This window comes from Bombus flavifrons, chromosome 15 (genome assembly GCF_040668555.2).
Source record: "Bombus flavifrons isolate JBK064 chromosome 15, iyBomFlav1_principal, whole genome shotgun sequence".
NCBI classification, from domain to species: Eukaryota; Metazoa; Arthropoda; class Insecta; order Hymenoptera; family Apidae; genus Bombus; species Bombus flavifrons.
This window is the reverse complement of record NC_138456.1, coordinates 10,574,726-10,602,177: the sequence shown is the minus strand read 5'-3', so window position 1 is coordinate 10,602,177 and position 27,452 is coordinate 10,574,726. Positions and strand designations below refer to the sequence as shown.

Below are 27,452 nucleotides of genomic sequence, written 5' to 3'. Positions count from 1 at the left end.
ACGATAGATACGAAAGTTTCAAAAGTGTAGGAAATAAAATGAAAAAAAAACTAAAGATTCGATTGAACTCGTACAGTTACAATTTTTTGTGATAAATGTAGCAGGGTTAATAAAAATTATGATCGTTGACGTTACCGAAATAGAGAACTGAAAGGGGATTTTTTTGAATAGGAATGTTTGCTACAATAGATACCATTGTGCGGAGGTAGCCACTTTTTTCTACAAAAGAATGTATTCACCAGATATGACGGACATTTCTATTTTTCGTTACAACGTACTATATGTCTATATTTATTTGCTAGCAATGGCTGTGAAAACGAGCGTTCTAGAAAAAACACAAAAGAGACGCAAGGAAATTGTTACAACCGTATAACAGTCCTTGCTGCACCAAATGACTCTTGTTATTTGAAAATGAAAAATTATTCTCTCGTAAATATCAGCTTCGCGTTTTCGGAACTTCGTTCGACTCAGAGACGTTGGTCTGAAATTTAATAGCGAAATTTCTACGAAAATTACTACCATTCTAGAGGTTTAAAACGTCTTTCCCCAACTTATTGACATTCGAATGACGTATTGGCGGTCTTCGCAATCTGTCTTTCGCAGTTTCATTCTACTCGATGCAATCCCCCAAGCTTCTTCTCCTATTCTCTTTTTTTATTCCACTTCACTCGCCCTTCAAACTTATTTCCTCACCTACTATCGTATAATAGGGATAATATAGGTTCTATCCTCGAATCCACTGAAAAAGATCGAATATTACCAGTGGGTGCGTCGATTTTCTTTCCCAATTTCTACCTTTTCTACTGCTAACAGTCATTAAATTTATATCATTTATCATTTTATCGCCCGAATTACGATCCAATACCGTATTTAGAGTTGACTCGCGGAAGAAATCGCAGGGACGCGTATCGTTCTATGCTAAACCACCTTTAACGCGTCCAAAACTATTCTCAATCGCTTTCAGTTAGTATTTAGTATTTAGAGCTAAAAGCGCTATAACCGCCGCTATAGTTCAGGGAACAAAGGTGAAACAAAGTGGAGCAATTTGTTGGGCGAACCTTTCGATTCGAATCGCTTGGTAAAAATGAAACCAGAATCGAACACGCCAATTGAATTTGCGAACAGAGTTGCGTAAACTTTTGAATAGTGACGCGACGCGCAGGAAAATCATGGTCGTGGCTCAACACGAGGTATTGTTTGAATTCCTGTCGTTACTCTGCGGTCGAGGATGCAGCGTGAATGGCAGAATGCCAGATCGAGTCAAATACCCCGCCCTATATGTATCGTCTTCGGCCAATATATTTAGACACGGTGAATTTATGGTTGGTTGACGCCTGTTATTCGTCCTTATCAAACACAAGAGATTTAATTGCGCTGGAATCCTACGATCGAACGATGAAAAATGTTTGGAAGGACTTGTACGACTCGTGATCTCGAAATTAAAAATGTTTTGTGGGAGGGAAAATAGAGCGCGATATAAGGCAATGTTTTGAGAGCGAATAAGGGAAGAAACGATAATTAATCCGTTATACGAGGTATTCGTAAAAGAAATGGGTAGAGATAGTCTATAAAATATTAAAAAGCAACGCGAAACAATTAATCTTTGTTGCCGCATTCGTGGGTACCGGCACAATACAAATTTGCATTTACGTGTAAATAACGTCGTTATCGATGGATATTTTAAAGCCAGTTTCCAAACATAGAACGATACACCGAAAAGGTTCTCTTTCTTTATGGTTCGATACAGTTTTAGTTTTCCTATGTTTATGACGCATAAGCGTAATAAAAAGATCATAAAACTGTATTTTAATACCACATGCGTTCGATACCTCTTTCACCTAACTCCGTTATCTCTGCTCTTTCTATCTTCTTTTCTACTTACCATCATTTTAAAAGAATATAAAGTCTGATAAAAACTTGAAAGAAGAAGAGCAACCTAATGCTTTTTATCTCGTAAAACTCGTTGACTGTCATTTTTAATTTAAAGAAGCACCGGAATGTGCAAAAAACGCATGCTCGATCAGCTAACCTTGATTCCACAACGACTTTATCAATTGCTCGGCAGATATTATTTTCAATTCGTTAATAAGCGCGATACTACGTCACCGTTGATCACTTTTAATTCGTAAGAAATCACGATACCGCGTCATCGATCGTTTTAACGGCAACTGCGGAGGAAAAAATTCACGAGGAAGAAACCGCGCGAATTTTCTAGGTTGTGTATATGTAACAGACTGTTCGCTGGTATGATGCCACGCGCGAGAAGAAAAGAGAAAAGAATCGTTCGGTCTGATGGCGCGCTGTATCTTTGCCAAGATGAGTCAGCCAGTAACTGGTGTACGTGTATAGCCGGACGAAGTAGTGCAGGCACACGTTTCCTCGCACGTGTGGGCAGACGCCGGGCTGGCCGGCATTCACGTGCTTCGCCGCGGAATATTCGTATTCTAATTTAATAGAAGCCGGCATCCGGCAAAGTGACATTTCGTGCTGCGGCCCGTTCCGCGAGATCCGCTGAATTTTGCATTGTTGCACAATGCGACGTCGTTACGTAATTAACGAGACGTAACGCCGCTGGCAAAATGGAAATGCCGTCGTCGCGACGGCTTTTATCGCGCGATTACGCGAACGTTGAGTAATCGATTTGGTTAATTGTCGCCGTGTTCTACCGGGGTTGATATATCTTGGTTAAGCTTACAACTTTATACGTTGTTTCGTGATCATTTTCCCAGTGTATTTTGCAACGGTCGTTGACGTTAATGAATACCAGAAAAGGTATCGCGTATTGCCAATTTTCCTGTTTTCATTGAAACGACAAGTTCTTCGTTAAATAGCTAGTACGATAATCGGATTATTTATTAATCTATTTTACGCTGGTATTAGTAAATCTATTCGTCTCATCCGTGATTATTTCGCAGTATATTGGCGGCGATTGCCGATGTTAGTGGAATTTCGAGGAAAAAAGTAGGTCGTTGATCGTTAATAGGATTCTTTCGATCTTTTCCTTTTATTCGGTCGAGGATAGACGTAGGATATTTTCCTTTCTTGCGGATCGCTTTAATTCGTTAAAATATAGGATACTTCTTACGCATCTTTTAGTACGTAGGTGACACGTGGTAACGTGTGACATAGTTATACCGTCACATTTTATAATACGTTAATAATGCAACTGATATTTGCATATTAACGTAGCGAAAACATTTTTGGATTTTTAATAAATTCGCGCGCGTATTACATTTCCATGAATTATATATGGTTGATATTATTATGTAAATCTGTTCGATAAATAGGGTTTTTCTCCTGGCTTATATGTTTTTACTTCAATATGACGTAGCAGCACCTAATGTACTAAATGCATTACGAAAAGCATTCCATTAATCCGCATTACGCAAGTTAATGTGAAAATTGCTGCCTGCGTCGAATTTGTTGCGTTTAACAAAGTTAAAGGCGATTTTTCTTTCCTCCTTGTCTACAGCCAAAATATAATTACAACTAAATTCTGATACAGTCATTCTCGATTCGCAAAAGCGGCGAAAAGAATGATAAATTATAATAATCGGAAAACGCAGGTTCAAAGGAAATGATCTTAATTACAAGGAATTTTGAAACTTTCGCTTCCCCTTTTTTGTTACATTCGTCTATGCTGCTACGTAAATCAAACGCTTCGTTCTTCCTTCGATGTATAATACATTTTTTCCAAATATACAGAGTACCTTTAACAAAATTTATCAAGGACGTTAAAGAAGCTTATTAGGATAGAATATTTTTTCAAATAATTTAATAAGACGAAGCTAATAACTTTTAAGAGTCTCTAAACCGAAAATCGTACAGTAATATCCGAGAAGGGTGGAACAGAAGATCTTGTGAAAACGTTCGTAGGTATTTGAGAGATGTTTCGTAAAATATTTTGCGTTTCTACTTCGTAGCTCATTGTCTGTTATAATTCATCGAATGTTGTTACGACATTGATTCTTTCTCGACCACGTAAACGGATTCGTTGCAATCGCCACGGCCAAGATCTTCACGAAGGCGAACGTCAATGATACTGCGAACCTTGGGAATTACGTAAGAGAAAATCGTGTTATCGGTCGATTGAATGAATCACATAAGCTAGCGGATCGCGAAAGCATTCAAACGTATACAAAAAATTAAAACTTTTCGCGTATCTTTAACATTTTTAAAAGACGAAACAAATCTCTAGATTTCATTCCATTTCTTCGATTCTGTTCGTGAAAATATATATTTTTATTAAGACCCATAATGGAATAAAAAGAATATTATTTCGAGATGTGAAATTTGACCAAACTTTTAGGAATACAATCTTAAGATTTAGTCGTCTCATTTTTCTATTCTAACAAAGAAGATATAAGTTTGAATATAAAATGCAGGCGAATACATAAACACGAAACTTTCACTGGAATTAAATCCTCTGGCGCTATATCTCTCCTTTCCATCGGAAAGAAATTTCCTTTTCCATTAGAAAAGATATATCCAGGGAAAGAAATAGCGTGAATTGTTTTTCTATATAGATTTAGCCACGTGTAGAGAATACAATGGAGCGGAGAACGTGCGAGATGATAGTTGGAATTTTTCGTTTTTCCACTATAGCCAACGGGTAGAAGAAAGAAACGATGTCCCTTCGATTCACGTGAAATGAAAACTCGCCGTATGCCACCATTTGTCTGTGGGTGTTGGTGGATAAATTAGGTCAATCGGTTTCCAATCCTAATCCCGCTCGTGACGTATCATTCTTATTTACTACGCCAGTTTTAGGCCAATTTCCAACCGAATCGTACGCGCCATTATGGCCATTAATCGAAACAACAGCTAGGGGAGAAAGTTTTAACCGAGATGTCATCTTCAGTCCTGTCGTTTATTACGAATTTTCTCGCTTGCGCCAAACACTTTGCTCGAAAGTGGAAATAGAACGCCTTGAAATTATGATTTCAGTCTTTTCATTGACGATATGTTTTGCAACTCCGGATGCTTCGTGCATACTTTAGAGTAACGACGAAACAGTTAATAGTATCGTAATCTGTCTCAACGTTTAGCTTGGATTCGCTTTCAAACATCGATCCTTAAAATCATAAATAAGTTCTTTGGAAGCTCGTAGTTTCCACATAGACGAAAAGCTCGCTAAACTGCTAATTTCGTGAACGTAGCGCAAAACATAATAGCGGTCGTTTATAATTGTCGAGATAAGTTCATAGTTTAATAGCAATCTTGCGCTTCATTTTCGCAGGGAATAAAAAGCTTAAGGGACGTCCGCAGCTTTTTGTTGCTGTTGGCTGCAGTAACGAGCACAAGTGCAACAAAATGTAGCAGACTCATAGACGGCACAACGATGCCTCGTTCCAGTGCGGAAGAGAAATACCACCTATTTATCACCTTGTTCAACCGATCGGATATGGTCTTCTCCTATATGCCAAATACCAAATACACTGGTGAGTATTTTATTAAGTGATTTTACTTTTACTTTTAGAAAGCTACGACGATACTTGATCAACGCAGAAACCAAACTGCTCGTCTTTAACGAGTTCGATCGTTCAGTTGGTTTTGTCCGACAGTGTTCTGGAAGAAGCGATTAAGCGATGTACATCTGGAATGTCGAGGGAATTGGGAAAAATTCATTCGCGCATAGTTTGATCAAAACGCGAATCGACATCGAAATAACGAACTTTGTCGTGAGAAGTTAAGGTGGACTTGAATCGAGTCGCTTCGAAGTTTTAATTCTCTTCGCGACTACTTTGAATAGTTGAATGGGCTCGCGGTCCGAAGAACCAGCTTGCAAATTACTGTTTATTCGACGATTGCGACGGGAAGATTACTCGAGCGCGATGTTTTCAAAAATAATTATTTGGATATTGTAATTAACGGGCAGAGAAAGAGATATGCTTTTATGCCACCTTATGGTATTTGGTAACATGTACAATTTTTCTTTAATTAATTATATCGTGAACTCTCTGCGAACAAATTTTTACGTAGAATATCACCTATAGATAACATCGTGAAGATTGAATTTCCGATAACGCGAAACCCTCCAGAATTTGTTACGTTACACGCGATAAAAATAGCGTATGAACGGAAACGGCAACGAACGAAAAGTGGAGAAATTTGTTTATACTTTGAACAATTAACGACCACGAAACTCCAAGGCGAACGATACCTTTCAACTTGTAATAACTACAATATATCATCGTAACTAATTCCATTAAAAAAAGGCACGTTTTTCTCTCGTGGCGATAAATAATGCCAACAACGCGATTTCAGTGAAAATTTAATACTCGCCGTATTCTCGTTCTCCGTGAACTATCAATCGTCTAGTCCTACCATTCGATATATCTCGAGCAAGAGCACACCGTTCAACGTCTGAATAGACCTTCGAGAATAAAGGAAAGAAATTTCTCTCGAACTGCTTCCTTCGACCATAATGACGGCAATTATTGAAAAAACCCAGGAACCTAGGACGTATCGTCACCTTATGCGGGATACCGGCGGATTCAGGGCACACTGGCCATTCAACGCTCGTCGAGAACTATCTTCCATAAGATAAAAAACGGGTGTGTAACTTCTGCAAGATGTGGATGTCCCCGTTTTTTAAATTTGACATCAAATCCGGGCTGCTTCCGCCAGGAAATTACAGGGATTTAGTCGAGAGCTTCGCGAATAGAAAATATTATATTTGCCGACCACAGGCGGAGACACGATAAGTCACATTTCCTATCTTTTGCGTGAAAGCAGTTTTAAAATTCAAGCAAATTCAAGCAAATTCATCGTCGATCGATTCCACGGTACGAACGTTGTTTTCGTTCTCGATTATGTCACATTAAAATTCTTCTGTTTGGTTATAAAGTGACATTAAAATTAAAGCAAAGAAGAGTGCTTATATACGAAAAGAAACGTGCTTATCGTATTTCCCTCCTGCTATCTTCGTTTAACAGGGAAACGGATTTCTCTTGAGTAAAAATTCTATACCTTAGTTCTGTTCCATAAATATAAGTTTTCGTAAACAGATCCACGGCCCATGATCATTAACTGGAACCTCGTTCCTCACTAGAACTCCAGTTCTGCGTTATTCTACAACCGAAATCTCTATATCACCCAACACTCGCAAACTCGGTAAAACCATCCTCCCCTACAAACTCACCTTCGCGTCCCTTTTCTCCCATAAACTCCACCCCATTCTCTCTCTTCCATCCCTCCAGCTATCCCTGTTCGCCTCTCCGGCCACATCTGTGTTCCATTCAATCTCTCACCAATCGCAATTATACCTCGCTTTCTGCATATTCTCATCCGTTACATCCGTCGACTAGAAACACCAGCTTTCTATCACTGTGCGCGCCTCCCAAAAAATCAACCAAATATGAAATACATCGACACGTTTCAATCCATTCTTCATTCGCAGTGGCCATGTCCGCGAGGTTCGCCGTCAATTACATACGATCGATCGCGAACCGTGTTCGCGTGTCTCCTCTGTGATTAATCGCTGGCATGGCATCGTATTTAGTAACGATCTCTCGGCAATGACGCTTTACGATTTGACAGGACTATTTTCTGTACGTTCGAATTAGCAAAGTAGCCGAAATAAAGAATCGGCGAATTATTATACAATTTTTATTGATTTTCAGCGATGAGTTTTTCGAGTATTCGAATGGTTTTTGGCAAAGTTTCCCCGCCGTGTTATTCGCGCCAGTAACGCTGTACAGATTTATACCGGACAGGTTTATATTTCGAACAATGTAATTAACAAACTAGTCAGAGTGACTAATTCGCAATTTTTTCGTCGTTCGCACTGGTAACGCCGTGCAATTTGACTGCTTTATATCTCTAATGGCCGGATCACACGCTCGTGTGCGTTGCATCATTAAAAATGTTAACCCGTCGAATAGCACAGCGTTATCGCAAACAACGTCACATCGCTCGCCCGCATCAGTCTTTATATTTTTAATAGCGGGACCTAATGTTCGTGTACACAGCGTCATTAACACGGCAACTAGCATCCATTAAAATATAAAACTTATATGCAAAGAAACGTAAAATCGGAACGAAAGATGTATATAAAAAAGATATAGAAACGAGCCTCCGTTCGTGTATTTGGACGAAAATTATTGGAATCTGCGGAGACGTAAAGCGACTCGGTATAAATGTACAAAATTTCTAACATCGAGCAGTCCGATAGCTGTAGCGGTAATCCAGTTTGTCTCAGTCATCGAGCGGAACACTGGATGCAATTATCGAAAACTAAACCGGTGAACGTGGACCATAGACGCCTCACGGTTACTAACGCATGCAAATCCTACGAGTCGGTGAATTAATGCATTACGTAACAGTTTGGCCGCGAGCCAGGTGCCAAGTACACGCTCGTGGATGCAGTTCGACGAATGCACCGGGTGCAACCGGTGCACAGGTCGGAATCGCGAATGCGAATGAAGTCACATCGAATCAACTATAACGGCGCCGTGGAATCGGAGACGGATCGTTGAGAAGAGAATCGCGCGTGAATTCCCTTCAGATTTATCGAGTGTTTTCCTCCGCTTGCGCAAGCATTCTATCAGAGTTCGTGACTCGTAGCTGTAAATGTATCGTGGAAATCGGCATCGGGAGTATATAAAGGTCTTCATGGAAAAGTGGTGCAAGTGAATCTCTTTTTAGAAACGATTCCAGCGATATATGAGATCTAGATATTTTGTCATAAATTTATCGGACTTTACGATAGAGTGTGCATAGTAAAACGTTTGAAAATATCCAGGGTTCTCTGTTTTTAAACTTTTGCTTTATCGAATTTGTCGAATTAAAGTTTCCACATTTATTACGTACTATGTTTTCTTCCAAACGTTTCGTTTTAACATTCGCGAACTTGTTCGATGGATCGGTGGTGGTTTGAATAAGGAAAGTTCGATAATGGACAATGATAGCTTTTAATGGAATATGCCCGCTGTGAAAAATTCGAATTTCCTCGGAAACGTGCTCGAGGCAATCGTTGGCGATTTATAGTTCACAACTGTCCGACTCTGACAAAGCTCGATTTAGCTCACTCTTCTCTGAAATTATCACACTCTGACACGTACTTACACGTCGCCGCTATCCAAAACTTCTTTGGCATTTCTACAGATCGTTCAGTGATACGCATCTCGCTCTAAAGGTTACTCTGCTTCTTCGTGTAATTCGAAAGACATTTATTGGCGATATTTGATAAAAAAAAAAATTGTTTTACAAAATATTTTTAAACATACGATATAGGATTATCAAATTGTAAGCTCGCGTTCTTACGATAAATTTTAAATTACGCTCGTGAAATATTACCTACTATTTGATCTTTTGATCTACTTAAATGAAATAGGAGCTAGTTCGTCTACTATGTTTGAATCATTTATTATAATATCATGAATCGTAGTACGATTTTAGGTTTCTAAATTTATGTCAGGCAAAATTAAAGATATACGTCTGAAACAAAATATTACTTTCCGCAGTTCTATAGAATATACTATCTTTTCTTTATGTACATCTATATAACATTTACGCTCCCCAATGGTATAATTGATTGATACGTGCAAATATTTTTAATCTTTGAAAAAAATGGTGTAACTTATTTATCCTTCGTTCATTAAATGTTTTAGTCTCCGCTTTGAAAAAATTCACGTAGCCAGAATTCGATTTTTTGCCTCTGCCATAAACCATGCATTGCCGTTTTTTGCAGGAGAATATGTTTTTTTTTTTTTTATTAAAACGGTAGAAAAACGCGTTAATAAATAAAATTCTCCTACCATTTTTCATACCTGTAAATAGTCGTTTTCGAATATCAATTGTTTTTTAATCAAACACGTGCATCTCGCCATTTTGTTTTGATGATTTAATAACTATTCTTTCTCTCTCTCTTTCTCTTTGTGTTTCAAGAGTTACGAACAATATCATTAAAAAAGACTATCGCGTTACTGAAAAAATTTGAAAAGTATAACAAACGATCGTAACGTTGAGAGTATTTAACCGAGTTCAGGACGCTGCGAATTTGCGGAAAGAGGTTCCGTTTCCTTTTTCAACCTCGGAGCAATTTCAATTTAGTAGGAAAAGACAATAGTGTACAGAAAACGGGGAATGTGTTTTATGGTCATCTCTCGAATTCAGTTTCTGTGTTTCTACGCCGACAAAAAGACTAACGAATAATAAGGACGCAGTGCAAAGTCCTTCCATACCGCAATTAAAATCTTCCACTCTTTCTATTTCGTTTGCAAAATATTAAGCGTTCACTCGCTTAACAGTAGGGTTTCGCACGCGTCACTTCCAAATTATTCACTATCAAAGAAACTTTAAAAATTTAATCAAAGCTGAAATTGTCCCGTTAATTAACGCCGTACTCGGAAAACTACAAATAGTAGCTTGTGCTTAAACGAACGCTTAACTCGCAAATTTATGCCCCAACAGGTTCTTACGTACATCGTGCAGAAATCCTATCGAATCATAAAACAGAGAAAAAGTTATTTTTATTATTTATCGGCGCCTAAAGCTTCGCATATACTTATTTTGTTTATTCATATCCTCTATATTGCTTTCTTTATTGCACGTCGTAAGTGAAGGAGTCATAAATAATAACGAAAGCTTGCTTGTAATTTAACTGCCACGGCTAAATCTAATTACAGGCTGTCGGACAGGGGGAAAGCCTTCAACCATTTAATTAAACTTTAAATACGGTAAAATGATAGAGAGCGATCGTTTCGTTAGATTATACGGTCATCGAGAAAAGTTATTTGCGATTACGTCTTCGTGCTGCTATTATTCTTCCCCCAGTCATTAAAGAGCTTACCCGATGTTGAACTGCTTGGATAAAACTGACGCGATTAATGAAACTTACTGGTTAATTCAATGGAAGCTGCTGGAGAATCGTAAATTTAAAAGGTGTGAGAAATTGGATGTTCTAAATGAAGTTGCTTCTTTGTGATGTTACCTTAAGTTTAATTATTATTTTATAATATGTATACGGGATAAAAGATGGATAAAATGTATCGATTCCTTTTAGGGAATCGTTCAATTTCTTAAATGATACAATAGTATTTGTATACAACGGTATATCAAGACTGTCATCTCACAAAGACAATTTTTGTACGAAGAAACGTAGAATTCACATTGAAGAGGTTTTAATCGATCGCATAGAGAAAAGAATTGTAAAACATCGGAAGAAAAGACAGCCTAGAGAGAAGGAAAAAAATAATGAAGCGAACTCACATTATCGGGAATTCGATTAAACCTTGTCGCGCAGACAACAAATCTCCTCGATTTACGTTCGAAGGGTTTCTAAAGACGTAAACGGAGAAGCAATAAAGCAGCGTGACAACTAAATTCTCGAGACATCGAATAGATTGCATGCTCCGCTGGTTTGAAAATTACTCGCAAAGGTAATCTGCCGTTTATTTCTTTTTTTCTTCGATATTTTTCTTTCGCTTACGACAGTTATCACGATAACGTACGTAACTATGTGGTATTAAATATCGACGATTGTTACTTTAACGGATTAAAGTTAACAGATAAGTTATACAGGACGAAATCGAAAGAGATAGACGCATAGTCGTAATTTTGAAAATTAATATCCCTAAAAATGTAGAGGAACAATGATGACAAAGCTAAGAAAGCGAGTGTAACGTTCATGGAAAGACAGCACCTTAGAAGTGTTGCCGCTAATCACATTAACAGATTATAGAGTAGCACCTTAGGCGAGATTTTTTCCACGCGCAATTGCAAAATCGAGCAAGTTTCTTTCCTTTTGTTTCTGCGTGTCAGCGTGGGAAACACGATACACCGACGAAGGTTTCATTTAACTCTGTTTTCCCCCCTTTTTCCCAGTTAATTCTTCTAATTCAGGGTTATGAGAATGATCGTGAGAGTCATGTGTCACTGCTTGCTGGCGCAACTTTCAGTTTCGAGACTGGATTTATTTAACGTCATTGCGTCTAGACAGTGTTCAAGAAGAATTTATTCAACTCTCTCACGGTATGCCACCTTTTTCAACTATTAAACGTCGCGTTAGAATTTTGCAGATTCAACGTTATTTTATAGGAAATGAGTAGTTTGTAAAAAAAGAATTCTGCGTGAATTTATTAAGGTGTAATGTCTGATGCGAAACTGTACAATTAGAACGATTAAAAAAAAAGTTAGAAGAGTTTCAAAATTGGAATTGTTTTGTAATACGGTAATGACAATCGGTATATGCAAAGACTAACGCAGATGCAACCTAGACCTAACCCAGACCTGCTTATAGCAGACAGACTATAATCAGATTAAATTGTATTAAATTGTTGAAAGTAATCATTCGGTACCTCGTTCGCGATAATTATTATTGGGACTTACGAACCTTGTACACTTTAAAAATTTTCGAAGGTTGTGCAGCTCGTTTAAATTTTCGGAATATTTCGATTTTCGAACGTTTCGTAATTTTTGCGGTTAAAAGCTCGCAGATTGTTCAGGATTTCCAAAGTTTTCAGATTCCTCGTTTCTAACAATTTGACAAATTTTCATTCGTTTAAAGTTAAAGTCGATATCGAGAATAATTAAACGCGTATGTAATTACTTTCCTAATCGTGTACTGTAATTGGTACTGAGAAATATTCTGCCTGAAAAATTGAAGCTAATTATTTAACCTGAAATTTCCTAAGAGCTAAATTTGGCGTACTCAGAAATGTAGATAACAAGTTTCATGCTGATGACGCGAATACTAAAAGGTTCTTGGAATTTCTGTCGCGCACGCTATTCCGTGGCCAGTCACTTTTCCAAAATGAGAATTATTTATAATTGCACGTACATATTTTGTAATTAAAAATATTACAATAGATATTTATGCAATAAAGTTACATATCGTCACACGCGGTATAATTTTTGCCCGCAATTACACTATTCTTTTAAATAGAAACGTGTACACGTACATCTTTCATAAGTCAAAATAGAATAATGGAAATACCAAAAATTTATTTTACTTCGTGTAATCTTATTTCAAAGGTGACTAAACCTCGATCAACCAGATTGTTTTAAACGAGCAAAATACGACGAGGAAGATAGGTGCACGGTATTGCGTGAAAAATATTTGTGATCAACGTTTAAGTGACGACTGAGTTATTCAGTGAACTAGACGCAGTTTGTGAAGACCCGTAATACCGGAAGCCATAAATGCTCTAAACATCTGCGTGTTACGTCTCTGATGTATACGCACGGGACGAAGTAAAATCGACTGGAAGGGAAAAGATAGTTTTGTGTGTCTACAGGGTGCTTGCAAAGTCGTTGAAATTCATACAGAACCGAGAACTCGGCAAGTTGGTTGTCTCGTTGTAAACTCGCTACTGTCGTCGATTTACATGCTAAAAGTTGCCACTGACGATATAATCTTTGTAATACCTGTCGATTAACGTAACTCTCATACATCTCTTTACGAAGAGATTTAAAACGATATTATTATCTTTACTTTAAACAAAATTAGTTACTTATTTTTTATTAACACAAAATCCTTTGATCATTTTTATCGAAACGATTTATCGACAGTAGTTGCCACGACGATAATTTACATTTTACAATTCGTATTTTATAGCTGAAACATTTTATTTTACCGTTTCGTTAAATCATCACTTTCACGCAGTTAATTGTAGACTTCACTATCACAGCGTTTTATCGTTTATCGTTCGATAACATTTTCAATGTCCACGCACGAATTATATTTCGATAAAAATTCAAGCATGTAAAATTAGAAGCTTCGAAGTTCCGTAATTTTTACCCAAACGAGTTTTTCGTTTCAATAGCTTACGATCAATCTGTTCGTCGCGCTAACCGAATCACATCGTATACACACCTACTATACAACGTTATTGCACGACTGTTTGACGCCTGTGTTGCACAAAATACAGACTGTTGAGCAAAGGTTCCGTGAGTAATTTGCGCGAATGAGTCAAAGAAAACCAGTGCAATTGCTTCACTACCACGATACCTGCAACCAATTTAATTTCCCTCAATGCTGGATCGAAGGCATTAATTTTCCATTCCCAACAAATGTTCGTCAACGTTTAATTATCTAAAAGCGCTTGATCGAAATTTGTATTAATTCGTTATTTTCGAGGCTTTTGTAAAGAAAATATATGATTCTGTTCTCTTCATACTCGTTTTCCGGTAAAACACATTGCCGAATCAACGAATCGAACATTTTTGTTATTTTCCACTAATCTATAGTATTGAACAAATAGAATGAAATTTCATAACGCCATTTAATAATTTTCCAATTTTTATTAATATTTATCCATCCGAAGAAAAATAGTTATTACCTAATAATCGAGTCATAATTATTTACAAAATTAAATGTTCATTAATCCCTTTTCGATTTCTTTTTCTAAATTACTCGAACGTTTGCAACGATATTACCTCGTCTGTCGCAAAAAAAAAACAAACAATTGTTTCGGTAAAACAGCGGGAAGAATTTTGCGTCGGAAAAGGTTTGTACAAAATAATCGGACGAGTCGCGAGAGTGTGCAAACCGTGAGAATTTAATACGCTCTACAGAAATTTACACGAGACAGAGAATTTAACGTAGCAATAAAAAATATATGCAGCTAGAATTCGGCGGTGCGTTACAACGTTGTTGTGACACATGCAATAAAGTAAATATTTTCGACGAGGTAACTAATGTACATTCCTGCCTTGTAACAGAGACGTACGGATGCTCGATTAGGAATAGAAAAATAAACGATAATATATTTTGCAACAACGATATCCAAAATAAATATTTTGAAGATCGCTGGTTCGTTATTGTATTTTGTTTGCTGACAAACGGATATTCGAGCAAGATTCCACCCTGTCCGCAAAATCAGAACGACATTAGCTGGAAACGAATTTATCTGCATTCATCGTGGCAGAAAATTGTTCGTTAGAAAGTCACGATCTTAATCCCCTCGATTATCGTCTACGAACTACTTCAGAATATGAGACTTGCCGTAAATCACGATATCGATGCATAAATAACAATTTGTGCGAAGGCAGTGCCTATATCCATAGTTAGATGAATAGTCGGATCATTCGAAGAAACGTATGTAAACAAAGGATGGTCACTTTGAATCTTAAAGATTTTTAGAGAACGAAAAGACTCACGATTTCCTGAAGTTTGTTAAAAGGAGGAAGAAAAGTAATTGTAATCGACGTGATACGAATCGTTGACTAAAATAAAAAAATCTCTTTGCGTGAAGGAGTTAAGAACGAAGGAGCAAGAGGATGAAATGCAATTTTTTGTTTCAGTGACATTGCAAGCAGACAGTACGGATATCATGCCAAGAAAATTCACTAGGTTTTTGATATCCGCCGAGCCCGAAAAAGAAGACGACACGGCAGAGAGTGGCATCTTCGATTTGCAAGACGAGTTGTTGACAACATACTCGGAAAGTTGTCCGAACGCCGTGGTGGAGACCTCGAAGATGTCCAAAGAAGAGATTTCCGTGGCCTGGACCAGCCCTTCCGAAGGTAGCGGTTGCATATTTATCAGGTGAAGGGACATTTTAATAACAAGCATGGAAAATGATAACGTATCTTTGCATGCAAATAGTAATGAATTTAATCATATCGATAAATTTGTATCTATCTCTTCTCGTCGTTTACGTATCCTGTAATTTATTCGAATTTATAAAATGAAAATCAACGAGATATTGGTCTGTTTTGTATATACGGATCTTTTAATTAACGTTAGGAAAGGGAATATCGCGCGTAATTTAATAAATACACGATTTAACAAACATTTTATCTTTCAATTTTATGTAACGAAAATTTTTCCTTCGTCAAAATTCGTTCTTATTCAGTGGAGAAGTATTTTTTCTTTTTTCACGATCAATCGGAAAACAAGAATTCTAAAATAGAAGAAAATTCCAAAGATAAATGTTTCGATTTATCAATTTCGGAGTTTATCCTAAAATTTAACGGAATTAAATGTTACACGATACCGCTAGAATAGCAAGAATAGAACGATATTTCGCTATTTTTTCGCACGATTTGACAAAACGAGCGAAAAATAAATCTGTCTTTCTACTTCGCATCGAATAGCATGCATTTAAACGCAAAGCTTGGCCCATTTCGGTAAACGCTGACATCTCGAATTAATGAAATCTCGGGAACGTGGGCCCGGTAACACGTGTTCTTCCACTTGTTTTTCTCATAGGGCAACGATATTGGAGACGCCAGATACATGGTACATGGATGATCAGAACTTAGTGCTAAAGATATGTCAAGACTCGAGAGCCGAGGCGGACGACCAGGGGCAGGTTCTGAAAAAGTGCTGCGCCTGCGACGAGGCGAAGTACGAAGTTACTTTCGAGGGACTTTGGTCTAGAAATACTCATCCTAAGGCACGTGAGAGCTTGTCAAATAACATCGACAAACAGAAATGCATAGAATCGCTATCGATCTTCTTGTTTAAGCATCGACGTGTCTCTTCGATGAGAAACTCCTTCGAACGAATAACGAAAGCGAAGCAACTCCTTTTCCTTTTATTTCGACCTTCCTCTTTTTCGTCGAAACTTCTTTTTATTGAAATCGAAACGATGTGAATTAAGTGTACTGATCGATTGAAATAAGATTCTTGGAAAATTCGTATAAATGAAATTATCGTCTTGGTGAAAGGAAAAAGGATTAGTTCGCGGACATTTAGACGTACGTTACACCGTGTAAGAAACAAATTACTTACTTTGAACAATTCGAGTATATAAAATTCCACTACGAATTAATTTCGTGCGAAACCGTTGTACTAAAATAAAGAATGTACATTGATAAATTACGAAGAGTATCGAAACAAGTTGAAATTGGAGAGGAATTATTTCAATTCCAATTGGAATTCTTCATGCTAAATAAGGTGACTGGATGCTGTTTTATCGATGTTGCGGGGGACCGAGTTACTTTACGACGTGAAAATGGGTCGAAAGAAAGTTCGACAAAACTTTCTTTTAACTTGCGACCATGTGTGGCTCGGGTATGTAACAACGTTATAGGAAAACGTTACCCATAAATACAGAATCGCATCCGTGTGCATTCGTTTCAACGATTTTCGATATTCGGTCAAATTGAAATGAGAGCCAGCCACTATTGTGATCAGATTCGTGCATTCAACTGGTGATTATCGAAAAATTGAAACTAAAAACATACACTCCAACAGTTTTGTACGAGCTATGCAATATGTTTCCTCTCTTTAATAAGATCTTTTAATGGAAAAATAATTTTTAATCGAACTTCTATCATTTTTCCAGGACTTTCCTAGTAAAGGATGGCTCATTCGATTTTCAGACGTAATTGGAGCATCGCATACGGTTGATTATAGATTTTGGAAATACGATGGTCTAGCTAGTCCTGGGTTGCAACAACTGGCTGAACTTGGATCGACCAGGAAATTAGAATCCGAATTAAAGAGTCAAGTAAATATTATTAAAACAAGAACATTATATCATTTTTTTAAATTCGCTTTTGTCTATCATGAAAAGTTGACTGTAGCAGGGAATAAGGAGAGTTACAGTTACTTTCTAATCAAAATAAATTCTTTGCTTTGAGTTATAAGAATTCGATTTTAGTTTTGCGTAAATTTCTTTTCGTATTAATATTGACGGTAAATATCGATCTACGAATGGTTTACTTTTTCACAGAGTAAAAAGATCAGAACTATAATTAAAGCCAGAGGAATAAGTTATCCCAATGTGACTGGGAAAACTTTTGCGGTATTCCGTGTTGATCGGGAACATCACCTGATGTCTTTGGTGTCGATGATCGGTAAGGAAATTTTGGAGAAAAATAATTCTCCCGATTTATACTTAGACAACGTGACGATTCTCGAAACCTAGAAATGCTTTACGAGTTCCACTGCAAGATTCTAGAAATTACGATGGATCGATCGAAGTTTTCTGAATTTCAATTAACATATGAAACGTGAAAAATGATTTTGTAGATCCTTCGCCGGACTGGATCGTCGGAGTTTCAGGTTTGGAATTGTGCTTGGATAGTTGCACTTGGATCGAACACAAAGAACTGAATTTGTACCCTTACGATGCGGGCACTGATAATGGAATCACGTATTTGGTAAAACAAAATTCCTTTCTCAAACGATCTAAATTCTACTTTACCAACTTCGTACGATATAATTATTTTCACAAAAACATCCTCCAAACATTCTCTTGGTCCATTTCCGGCTGCATTCGGTTCAGTTCGATCGTTGCCAACGAGTGAAAACGAAAAGCAGCTGCCGATAAAAAACAAATTACGAAGCGTAATGAAAAATTGCAAATGACAGGTAAAGACGAATAGGTTTTCGTTTACGATGGAAAATGGTTTCCCCTTTGGGCGGAGAAAAGCCCAGACGTTTCAGCAGTTTTCGATGCCCAACGGAAAAGATTCGTTTAGGAGGACGAAATCAGTGTCAGCTGTCGATCGCAGAAAATCGCATAATAAATTCAAGCGCAGGTCTCGGGCCTAACAATCGACAATAGGGTTGCGGATCGCGTGAAAATCGCTGACGGCGTCAAAGTAATCGTGCCTGCGACGCTTTTCCGGCCGACCAACGACTTTCCTCGTCGCGTCGCAACATTTCCGCTTTTCGATCATTCAAAATCTATCGTTCAACGATGTCCTCGTGATTCCTCGCGAAACACAAATTTAAACGCATACAAATATCTTGAGCAATAATAAAGAGGCAAAAATAATTCATTAATTTCAAAGGAAACGAACGATAATAATAAAAGAAGTTCATAAAACAAGCAGATTTATAATGATAAAATGAATAAGTTGAAGAGGACGAGAATTGTTTGGAGGTTGATGAATGTCTTGTGCTTAATTATTGATATCGTCGTTATTATTATACTGCAATTGCGTTTTATCTAAACGGTAAAATGAAGGAGATTTGTTGCGTTTGCAGTCACCGGATTCGCCAACCGAGCCTCAAGAACCTATCCGTAGGATAACTTCGAGCTACCCAAACGACTCCAAGTCTCCGTTTTACGATCCTTCCGGTTTAGATATGAAACCGCTTGCCAGGCTTTACTTGAACAGACAGAGGCTTTACGAGACAGCCTGCAAGAACGCGTCAGAAGATGCGCCATCGTCCACAGATACGGGTAACTAACACTAGTTTAAATAAACACGAACATAGAGAATATCTCTTTTTATTAGCTTTTTTATTTCCTGCTCGAGGTGGTCATTTTAACGAGGAAGTTTAATAAAAATACAATTTACAACGTATACAGGAGCCTGCAAAGTGACAGCATGGCGCAACTGGACTGCATGTTCGACAGCGTGCGGTCGTGGCACTCAACTCAGACAAAGATATTACGAGAACGAAGCTGCAGCAGTCGCGAACAAGTGCAACGTCTCGCTAAGTGACAGGCGTCAATGTCTTGGACACGATTGGTAATTACCACGATTTTATGAAAACTCTGCTAGAGAAATCTGTATGATTCGGAATATTGAAACACGTTGCTGTAGGTATTCAAGAAGGTTTAGAAACTTGTAACAAATTCGTTTCGGATTATCTGTATCGCGAGGAAATAAAATTGAATAACGTTAAATATAGCAATGGAGAGCGAAGATCGGTGAAAGGATGCAGCGAGTCCGAAGTACTACACGAATGGAGCGACTGGAGTGAATGCTCGACGACCTGCGGCCGCGGAATCAGGACCAGAACAAGGGCTTTCAAGAACAAGAAATATAAACAGTGCAAAGCCTTCTATAGCGACCAACAACTTCAACAAACCGACCATTGCACGAATTCTGAGTGCGATGAAAAAAATGGAGAGGAGGTAAGCGAGATGTCTATCCAAAAGGAGGAGAATGATAACAATGAGGACAATGATAACAAAGAAGATTACGAGGAAGACGAAGCAACGTTGGGTGGAATCGAGGAATGGTCGCAAGTACAGAATCCAGTGATAGTTTACGAAAATTTACTAATTGCAAGCTAACTAGCAGAAACCTCGCAAAACGCGTGCACGTAACTTTCTGGCTATTGTCTCGTCGAGCGCGTGAAAATAAGACGTAGAACAAACTACCGTTTGACAGTTGCGCTTGTTTATGTTATTATTAACAAATTATCGAACTTGGTCATCACAGAAATAATAATAATTACATTTAAAGATCATTTTATACAAGCTGTCCCGCATAACATAGTATCTATGCTAGTGCTACGTTATGCAGGACACTCTGTATATATACAAATCATTACTAACGAATTTCGAATTATTCAGAATAATCGTTCCACGCGCGAGTAACTATAAACCATACCTGCACCATTTCTCGCTGAACCATCCACTGGCACCCTCACGTAAGTCAAGCGATTTAATCAGGAGAAAAGTGAAAAATCAACGATCAGTTAACTCTCCGTTTACAGAGTAAGTCAGAAACAATGGATGAAATGAATAAGAAAGCTAGATAATCGATATTTCAACGAAACAAAATTGCTTTTGCCTTCTTTATAAAATAATGACCATTTCTCTTCTGCTTGCTCACAGTGCTAGATTATTCGTTTTATTTGTCACTTCATATTTCATTTAATAACGTCATTTGTTAAATGTACTTTGTCACGCATATAGAATTATGGTTACGCACTGACATTCAACTTTTAATAAATGCAATCGACTAACGTTCACTATATGCGACACCATCTAGTTTATACATACGTTCTTTTCTGATGTTACAAAGTGACTAGCTTTTTCTTCTTTCGCCGTAACAGTTTAAAAAAAGGATTTTTTAGATGCTAATAATAAATTAAATTTTATTTCTAGAACTTTTTCTATTAAGAATTAATAGAACATAAAAGATTAGAATTGTTTGTTAATGGGCATATTTAAAAATCAAATTCAATTAATTACTGGGATGTCAAAATCTTTTGAACCATGAGATTTACGAAGAAAGTTAAATAAGCCTAAATGATTAAATGACAGAAATCTTAGTAATTGAATCAAAGATCTAATTCATCCATCGTATTGATTTTCTAATTAGAAATGCATCGAAGAGCGTTACATGCAATGGTCCCTGTGGTCACCCTGCAGTTCTAGCTGCGGTAGCGGTACCCAAACGAGATTTAGAATGACCCATGAGAATTGGAAACGCCATGATGACGTGGATCCTACAGAATGCAGACACGAGGCGGTTCCCTGTCAAGCTAAGATTGCATCATGTAACTTCACGAAAGAAGAAGCAGAAGGTAAGACTGAACGATTTTCTATTCTAACCAGGAGCAAAATCAATTTTCATACATGACAAAATTGATACAAATCTTTGCGCGTTCATTCTATATTAGCTTTGAGAGACGCTAAAAGTCTAATGATATCCTGTTAATACATATCGCTGTAGAATGTAAGTCCTCTAATATTTAACTCGTTGATATTTTAAAATATTTCGAAAAATCTCGTAGATGTCTAGCATAGGATGTTCTTATAATTTCCCAATAACAAGACCCAAAAACGGATTAGAACTTAACTTATTTTCTCGACAATTACAAAGCTTCGCTTGTCGAAAGGAAAAGCCAAGATATAAAACCCTCTTAATTCTCACAGAACTGTGTCAAATTTTCCCTTTACACTTTCATGGCATGCGGCATTTTTATAAACAAAGATTCAAATTGTAAATCGAAGCAACACAAGCAGCAGAAGCACGTGAAACAAAAACAAAGAGAAGCGATTAATCATGCAAATTTTCGTTATTTATAGAAGAAGCTAGTGAGAAAAGATTAAAGGGTAAATCGTAATAAAAATGATTTCAAAAATAAAGAAACAGAAAATTGTTAAGAGAATGTTGGACTGATTGCAGAATTTTGCAAGAAACCGAAGGAAGAAGGACGATGCAACGGTAACATCATTCGTTGGTATTTCGACAAAGAGAAGGGATGTAAATCGTTCAAGTATTCCGGCTGTGATGGAAATGAAAATAATTTTCCAACTGAACAAGATTGCAAAAAAGTTTGCGATAGCTATCAGAGTAAGTTTCCCTTCGTAATTCAGCCATCTCCTACATCTTTCTTTATTCAAAAATCCATCGACGATGGAAGTAAAAGTTATTCAGATGATAAGATAAAGTAATTTTGATACTATTGATATACTTTTGTATCATAAAAGTAACAATAACTCGACTCTAACAAAATTCATTGATTTTTAATTCCTTTAAGGAAAGAAAACTATATGTACTGTTCGAACGAACTCGTTTAGAGCTTCTGATGATTATCGAATATAGCAAATTTAGTAATTCAAGTTTTGTGGCTTACGTTTTTTAACAAAATCTCCATTATTATTCTGTGCACGCTTGCTTATCAAAAAAATATAGAAGATTTAAGGACTAACTTATCGACTATGGCGAAAAACTATAAGGTATCCCTCAGCAGCGTTCTCAGCTATCACATACCTGCACAGGGGCAACGCAGTACGAAGACAAAGCGAGCACACCATGGTGATGCTACCTAACAAATTGCATTACTTCGTCTTGCAAATCGAATTACGAATCCCTTTGGCCCCAATTTCGAATATTATCAACAAAACAAAAAAAGAAAGCCATAATTATGAAAGCCGTAATTTGATTGAAATTCAATATTTTTTGCTCGATATGTTGTTAAGCAGTTAATTGCTCGCTTATTATCAGTATAAACATTAATACAATTTAGTGACATTCTACGTTTAACCTGCTTGGTTTATAAATGTTTTTTGCAATGTAGTAAACAATATGCAATATCTTCTTGCAGAGAAATTAAAATTCAGAGGTATCGAAGCAGACAGTCAAATGAAATCGTCTTATAATGCGGAAGATGTCGACTGTCAGGTATCCGAATGGAGTAGTTGGTCTAAGTGTGCAGGATGTCGTGGATATAAAAATAGTACAAGAGAAATTAAGGTAAATAAATTTTTATAATCGGAAGGAAAATAAAAGTTAAATGTTCTTTTTATTTTATTCGATGAAAAATTCGTACGAATCAATGTTTTCCATCTCCAACAGTTTCAAAAGCGTACGTAACCTCGTTTAATTTGAATAATACAGGTACCACATAGAGGTAAAGGTAAACGATGTCCAACAAAATTACATCGTAAAAGAAAATGTCGTAAAGATCCATTGTGTTGTAAGTACAGTGAAGATAAAATAATTTAATCTAATTTAACATGTACTAACTACAGAAACTGTTTAAATAAAAGTAAAATCCGTAGCCTTGCAAGCTGATGTTCCAAGGCGACGTATATACCGTGACCAAAGTTTGAAGGTAGAAGAAAATCAAAGTGAGTTTTGATTCATAAACATATCTTTTTAATATTCCATTGTTAAGGCCGTAGAGTTAATGATACGGTTACCAGACGCAACTACCATTTCTGAGAAAATTTTTAAATCTTAATGCAATTATTGATGAAATTAGTTTCAGTTGACTGTAAAATGACACAGTGGTCTAGATGGTCACGTTGTACAGCCACTTGTGGAGAAACAGCACAACACAGGACAAGAATGGTCAAAGTTCAACCTTTTGGTCCAAGAGGCAAACTTTGCCCTTCTCTGGTAGAGTACAGAAAATGTTATACAGGGAAATGTCCATAATAATGTTCATCCATACTTTTTACATATCCATTTTTTATTTTATTTCTTTGTCTTTAAATGCATTTGAATCTGAAATTTTATTTATGTATCATTAAATCAAGCATAATAGAAATTTGACATGAAATAGAGTTTTTGCAATTATAATACATAATAAAATATTACAATCTCTTGACGTGATATATTTTCCAAAAATTTATGGTACTATAAATAAGAACTGACAATCAATACCTATTAGATATCACCTAATTATATTATATGTTACAATATTAGTTTTGAGGATGCTTGATGCATTGATACATAATATTTTAAAATCGAATTTGTTTAATTTTTTATCGCTTTTATTGCAAGATTTAAAATAAAAAAGTGTTCAAAACCGAAATTATATTCTGATAAACATGTTGGAAGGTATATATGAATTAGCAGTAAATCAAATATGCATTAAAAAAATTCCTTTATTTATTGATAAATAGAAAATATTTATGATAAATTTTAAAATCAAATTAGTGTAATACAACGCACAAAATATCGTGCTACAATTCTTGTCTACCTTTTGTTTTAATTCTTTTCAGTTATTCAATATTGAAAAATAATAACAAATCGCTATAAACTACATATATGGAATACTTCATATATTATGCATATGTGATATGAGTAATTGTAATATATAATTACACATATATTGCATATGAGTTTACATATAATGTAAGTAATTCTTTCAGTCAAAAAAACCGCATTCCAATTATTCATAAAAAATATGTTCAAAAAAACAAATACAAAAAGAAAAATACAATTTATGCGAAAAAATATGTAGTAAATCGATATTTAAATTATTATTAAAAAATGTACTGTTTTTCAAATATTTTAAAAGCCAATCTATGTATAGTAGCAATAAATATGTTTATCTGTACAAGTATTATTATAAAATATATATTTGTGGCATTTATCATATAAGATTTAAGAAAATATAGATCTCAGTTTAAGATCGAAAATTTCAATTAGTGTTTATTAAAATTATATGTTTAAGATGTAAGTAAAATTAATTGGGCAAATACTATCAACATGGAGAAAATATTTATAAATGAGGAGTGTAATAATAATTTTTACATATATGCTATTATTCAAAAGCTTAATCCAATATTATTTCCAAGTAAAGTAAATGTAATACACGATATTTATATTTCAAATAATAGTAGTAGTTAGTCAATTTTTATTGATTTTACACAATTTGTTAATCATAATCTTTTCCTTTCTTTCTCATCTTAGCATACTGTAATTAATCTTAAGGATAAGAGTATATATGTCACATATCGCTAGATAGTAATAAGTCATTATTAAACAAGACACAGTCAAGTTACTATATTCACTTACATATGTATATCTGACAATAATGATACTAATGTTACTATATATATATATAATATAGTATTAAATGAAATTCAAAACTGTTCTCTCCTATATAATATGAATATAGTTACCAATATATTAATAACATTGTTCAACACTGAATTATGATCTGCCATATCCACTAGATGATCAAACTATTCTATTTTAAAGCGAATTCGGAAGTAGAATTGCTATATCGCCCTCAAATTTATAAAAAGTGCAAGTTTTTGTTGCGACGAAACACACGATTTTCCACCCCATGGCCCCATTGCTCATTTGCTTGCACTGATCCGATGAATTCACTTTTTATACGCAAAATGTTCGATTTTTTTCATATATGTATGTATTCTTAGACACTATATAATAGCAAAATTATAAAGAACTTCTCAGACAATATTATGTACCGATACGATTACATATAGCTGCGATATCGACGAGCTAGGCAAGCAATAGTCGTTTGGCGGGAAAATACCGTGTATATCTTCCTAAAGTTCAATGATAATACTCAATCATTTAAAACTACTAAATTTAATAACTTTTATATCGATATGATATTAATATAAGTGAGATAAGATATCGATATAGTTTTCATCACTCTTAATCAAATTCTTGCAAAAACTCGTGTTCTTGAAAAACTGAAAGTGACAAAACAATCCCGCTTCCTTCTTCTTCTGGATTCGTATTTGAAATTAGACACTCTGTATAATCTAAAAGGATCACCTAATAAATATCCTAAATTCGAGAAAGTTCTGGTTTCTTAGGCAGTATAATTGATGTTAATAATACATTTTACTATAAGCATAATATTTTATTTTATTGAATAGTTAAGTACTGTTACAGTATGTTTTATTATATATATAATATATAGTATAATATATATATGTAAGAAACCACTTTGATTTGAAAATCAGTACTTTTGAATCTCATTTTAGTATTAAGAATGTAAAATATTCTAATTCTATACATTAAAATCATTGCCCATTTTGTTGTACAATACTTTGAACTGCATAATTGAGAATTACTATATTATATATTTTAACTTGTCCTATGTATATAATATTCATTTATGTTACACAATTTTACAAGACAGATCCATATATGATACAATAAATTTTAATTTATCATTTACTAGAATATACTGTCATATAAGATTATGAAGAATTTTATTAATTTTCCCACTTTTTCAGTACATTACTTATCATTAACATCTTCCTTTGGAGAAATATTTTCCTCTTTTAATAAAGGAGTATATACAAGTACAGTACTACCTTTTTTCTTCTGTGTTTTTGAGATAACTCCCTGTATCTTTTTTTTCACTTCTTCTATCATCTCTTCCTATAAAATTAATGATATTGTACTAAAACTGAATACCAATTAATTTTTTAAATTAATACAACTTAACTTATTATTAATAATTCAAATATTTTGAATACAAGCTCTTATAAACAACAAAGATAGTTGCAATTAATGCTTTCCTTACTTGAAGCCCCTGTGGGTGGGAAAAAAGTATTTGAGCCTTATAATTTTTTTTTAATATTCTATTAATATTATTAATTTTTATATTTAAATCATAATCCATAATATTCTGTTTTATAGTAAATAGCTTAGCAGACTTTATCTTCTGTTCATTTTTATGTGTTTCTGTTACATCGCTTGTAATCCGGCCAAACTTTGAAGAATTTGCAAATTCATAAACACTTCTACCACTTTTAGATGTATTTGATACTTGTATTAACTCAAGATTTCGCCTTTTAGCTAATTTTTCTGCATCCTCTAATGAAATGACAGAAATAGATTTATTTGTATGCATAAGTGTAATTTTGGGAATCCTTGAAGTTTTTCTTTTCTTTTTCTTCCCATCTGTATCATCCATATAACTTTTGCTACAATTTTGAACATACTGATTTACATTACTGTTATTTTTAATTAAGAACAATCTAATTGATTTAAATAGAAATTTGGACATTTCTGACGATATATTTAGTAATACTTCTTACAAATAAGACTTAGACATAAAATCATTCCGTACTGAAACAGAATAAAGGATTGAGGTTAGAGTTACAATTAACGTACAAAAATAGTTAAATTTAAGTAACATGCTAACCATAGAATAATTAACAAAATAATTCTAATATCTCGTTTATTTTTTAGTTTTATTCCTTTATATCGGAGATAATAAAATTAAAACTTTTTAGGTCATAAAACTGTTAATCTTTTAAATATACAATACCTACGGTTTTCATTGTGATTGTAATGTAGCTACGTGACCATAATGTTTTTTAAATTTTCGAGAATTTTTGTTTCTTTTTAATAAAATTAATTTCATATTTTACTTCATACTTTAATTATTTTCATATTTTTTAATATATCCAGATTCTATGCATATTAACATTTAAAATTCGTGACAGCTATAACATTAAATTGAGCATATATCATTCTAATACAGAGTAGAAACTGTGAATATTAATATATTGCATTTCTTTGTCATAATGTAAAATGAATATACTATTTTCTTTGGTTAAATTAAACAA

At 35.2% G+C, this 27,452-nt stretch overlaps 2 protein-coding genes across 11 annotated transcripts in view; one reads left to right on the top strand and one right to left on the bottom strand.

Moving 5' to 3' along the window:
• LOC138187704 (spondin-1) overlaps positions 1-24,104 on the top strand; it is a 32,861-nt gene extending 8,757 nt beyond the window's left edge. For 2 of the 10 annotated variants that reach the window (XM_069128757.1, XM_069128759.1), the window contains 16 exons: positions 5,240-5,441; positions 15,250-15,493; positions 16,160-16,346; positions 17,241-17,405; positions 17,631-17,754; positions 17,930-18,060; positions 18,893-19,091; positions 19,221-19,383; positions 19,547-19,886; positions 20,971-21,175; positions 21,781-21,948; positions 22,291-22,413; positions 22,703-22,851; positions 22,996-23,074; positions 23,148-23,228; positions 23,363-24,104. In XM_069128757.1, coding sequence (XP_068984858.1) covers positions 5,240-5,441; positions 15,250-15,493; positions 16,160-16,346; positions 17,241-17,405; positions 17,631-17,754; positions 17,930-18,060; positions 18,893-19,091; positions 19,221-19,383; positions 19,547-19,886; positions 20,971-21,175; positions 21,781-21,948; positions 22,291-22,413; positions 22,703-22,851; positions 22,996-23,074; positions 23,148-23,228; positions 23,363-23,538 — 2,736 coding nt within the window. In that variant the 3' untranslated portion in view covers positions 23,539-24,104. Of the gene's footprint in view, positions 1-5,239; positions 5,442-8,381; positions 9,140-9,268; positions 10,888-11,008; positions 11,385-11,876; positions 11,977-15,249; positions 15,494-16,159; positions 16,347-17,240; positions 17,406-17,630; positions 17,755-17,929; positions 18,061-18,892; positions 19,092-19,220; positions 19,384-19,546; positions 19,887-20,970; positions 21,176-21,780; positions 21,949-22,290; positions 22,414-22,702; positions 22,852-22,995; positions 23,075-23,147; positions 23,229-23,362 lie in introns of those variants that run through there. The other 8 variants (XM_069128763.1, XM_069128760.1, XM_069128758.1 and 5 more) reach the window with 8 other exon arrangements.
• Positions 24,105-25,765: 1,661 nt separating this feature from the next.
• Positions 25,766-27,384, bottom strand: LOC138187707 (translation initiation factor IF-3). The gene is made up of 2 exons (XM_069128773.1): positions 26,402-27,384; positions 25,766-26,256 (listed from the first exon to the last, which is right to left on the bottom strand). Exons 1-2 carry the CDS (start codon positions 26,885-26,887, stop codon positions 26,113-26,115), a joined length of 630 nt encoding a protein of 209 aa, XP_068984874.1. The 5' UTR covers positions 26,888-27,384; the 3' UTR covers positions 25,766-26,112.
• Between the last annotated feature and the right edge of the window lie 68 nt (positions 27,385-27,452).

Excerpts from the sequence above, each read along its gene's own strand:
- LOC138187707 (XM_069128773.1), bottom strand. The coding sequence starts at position 26,887 with ATGTCCAAATTTCTATTTAAATCAATTAGATTGTTCTTAATTAAAAAT. Across the intron at positions 26,257-26,401 it reads CCCACCCACAGGGGCTTCAA|GAAGAGATGATAGAAGAAGT; the intron begins GTAAGGAAAGCA and ends TTAATTTTATAG.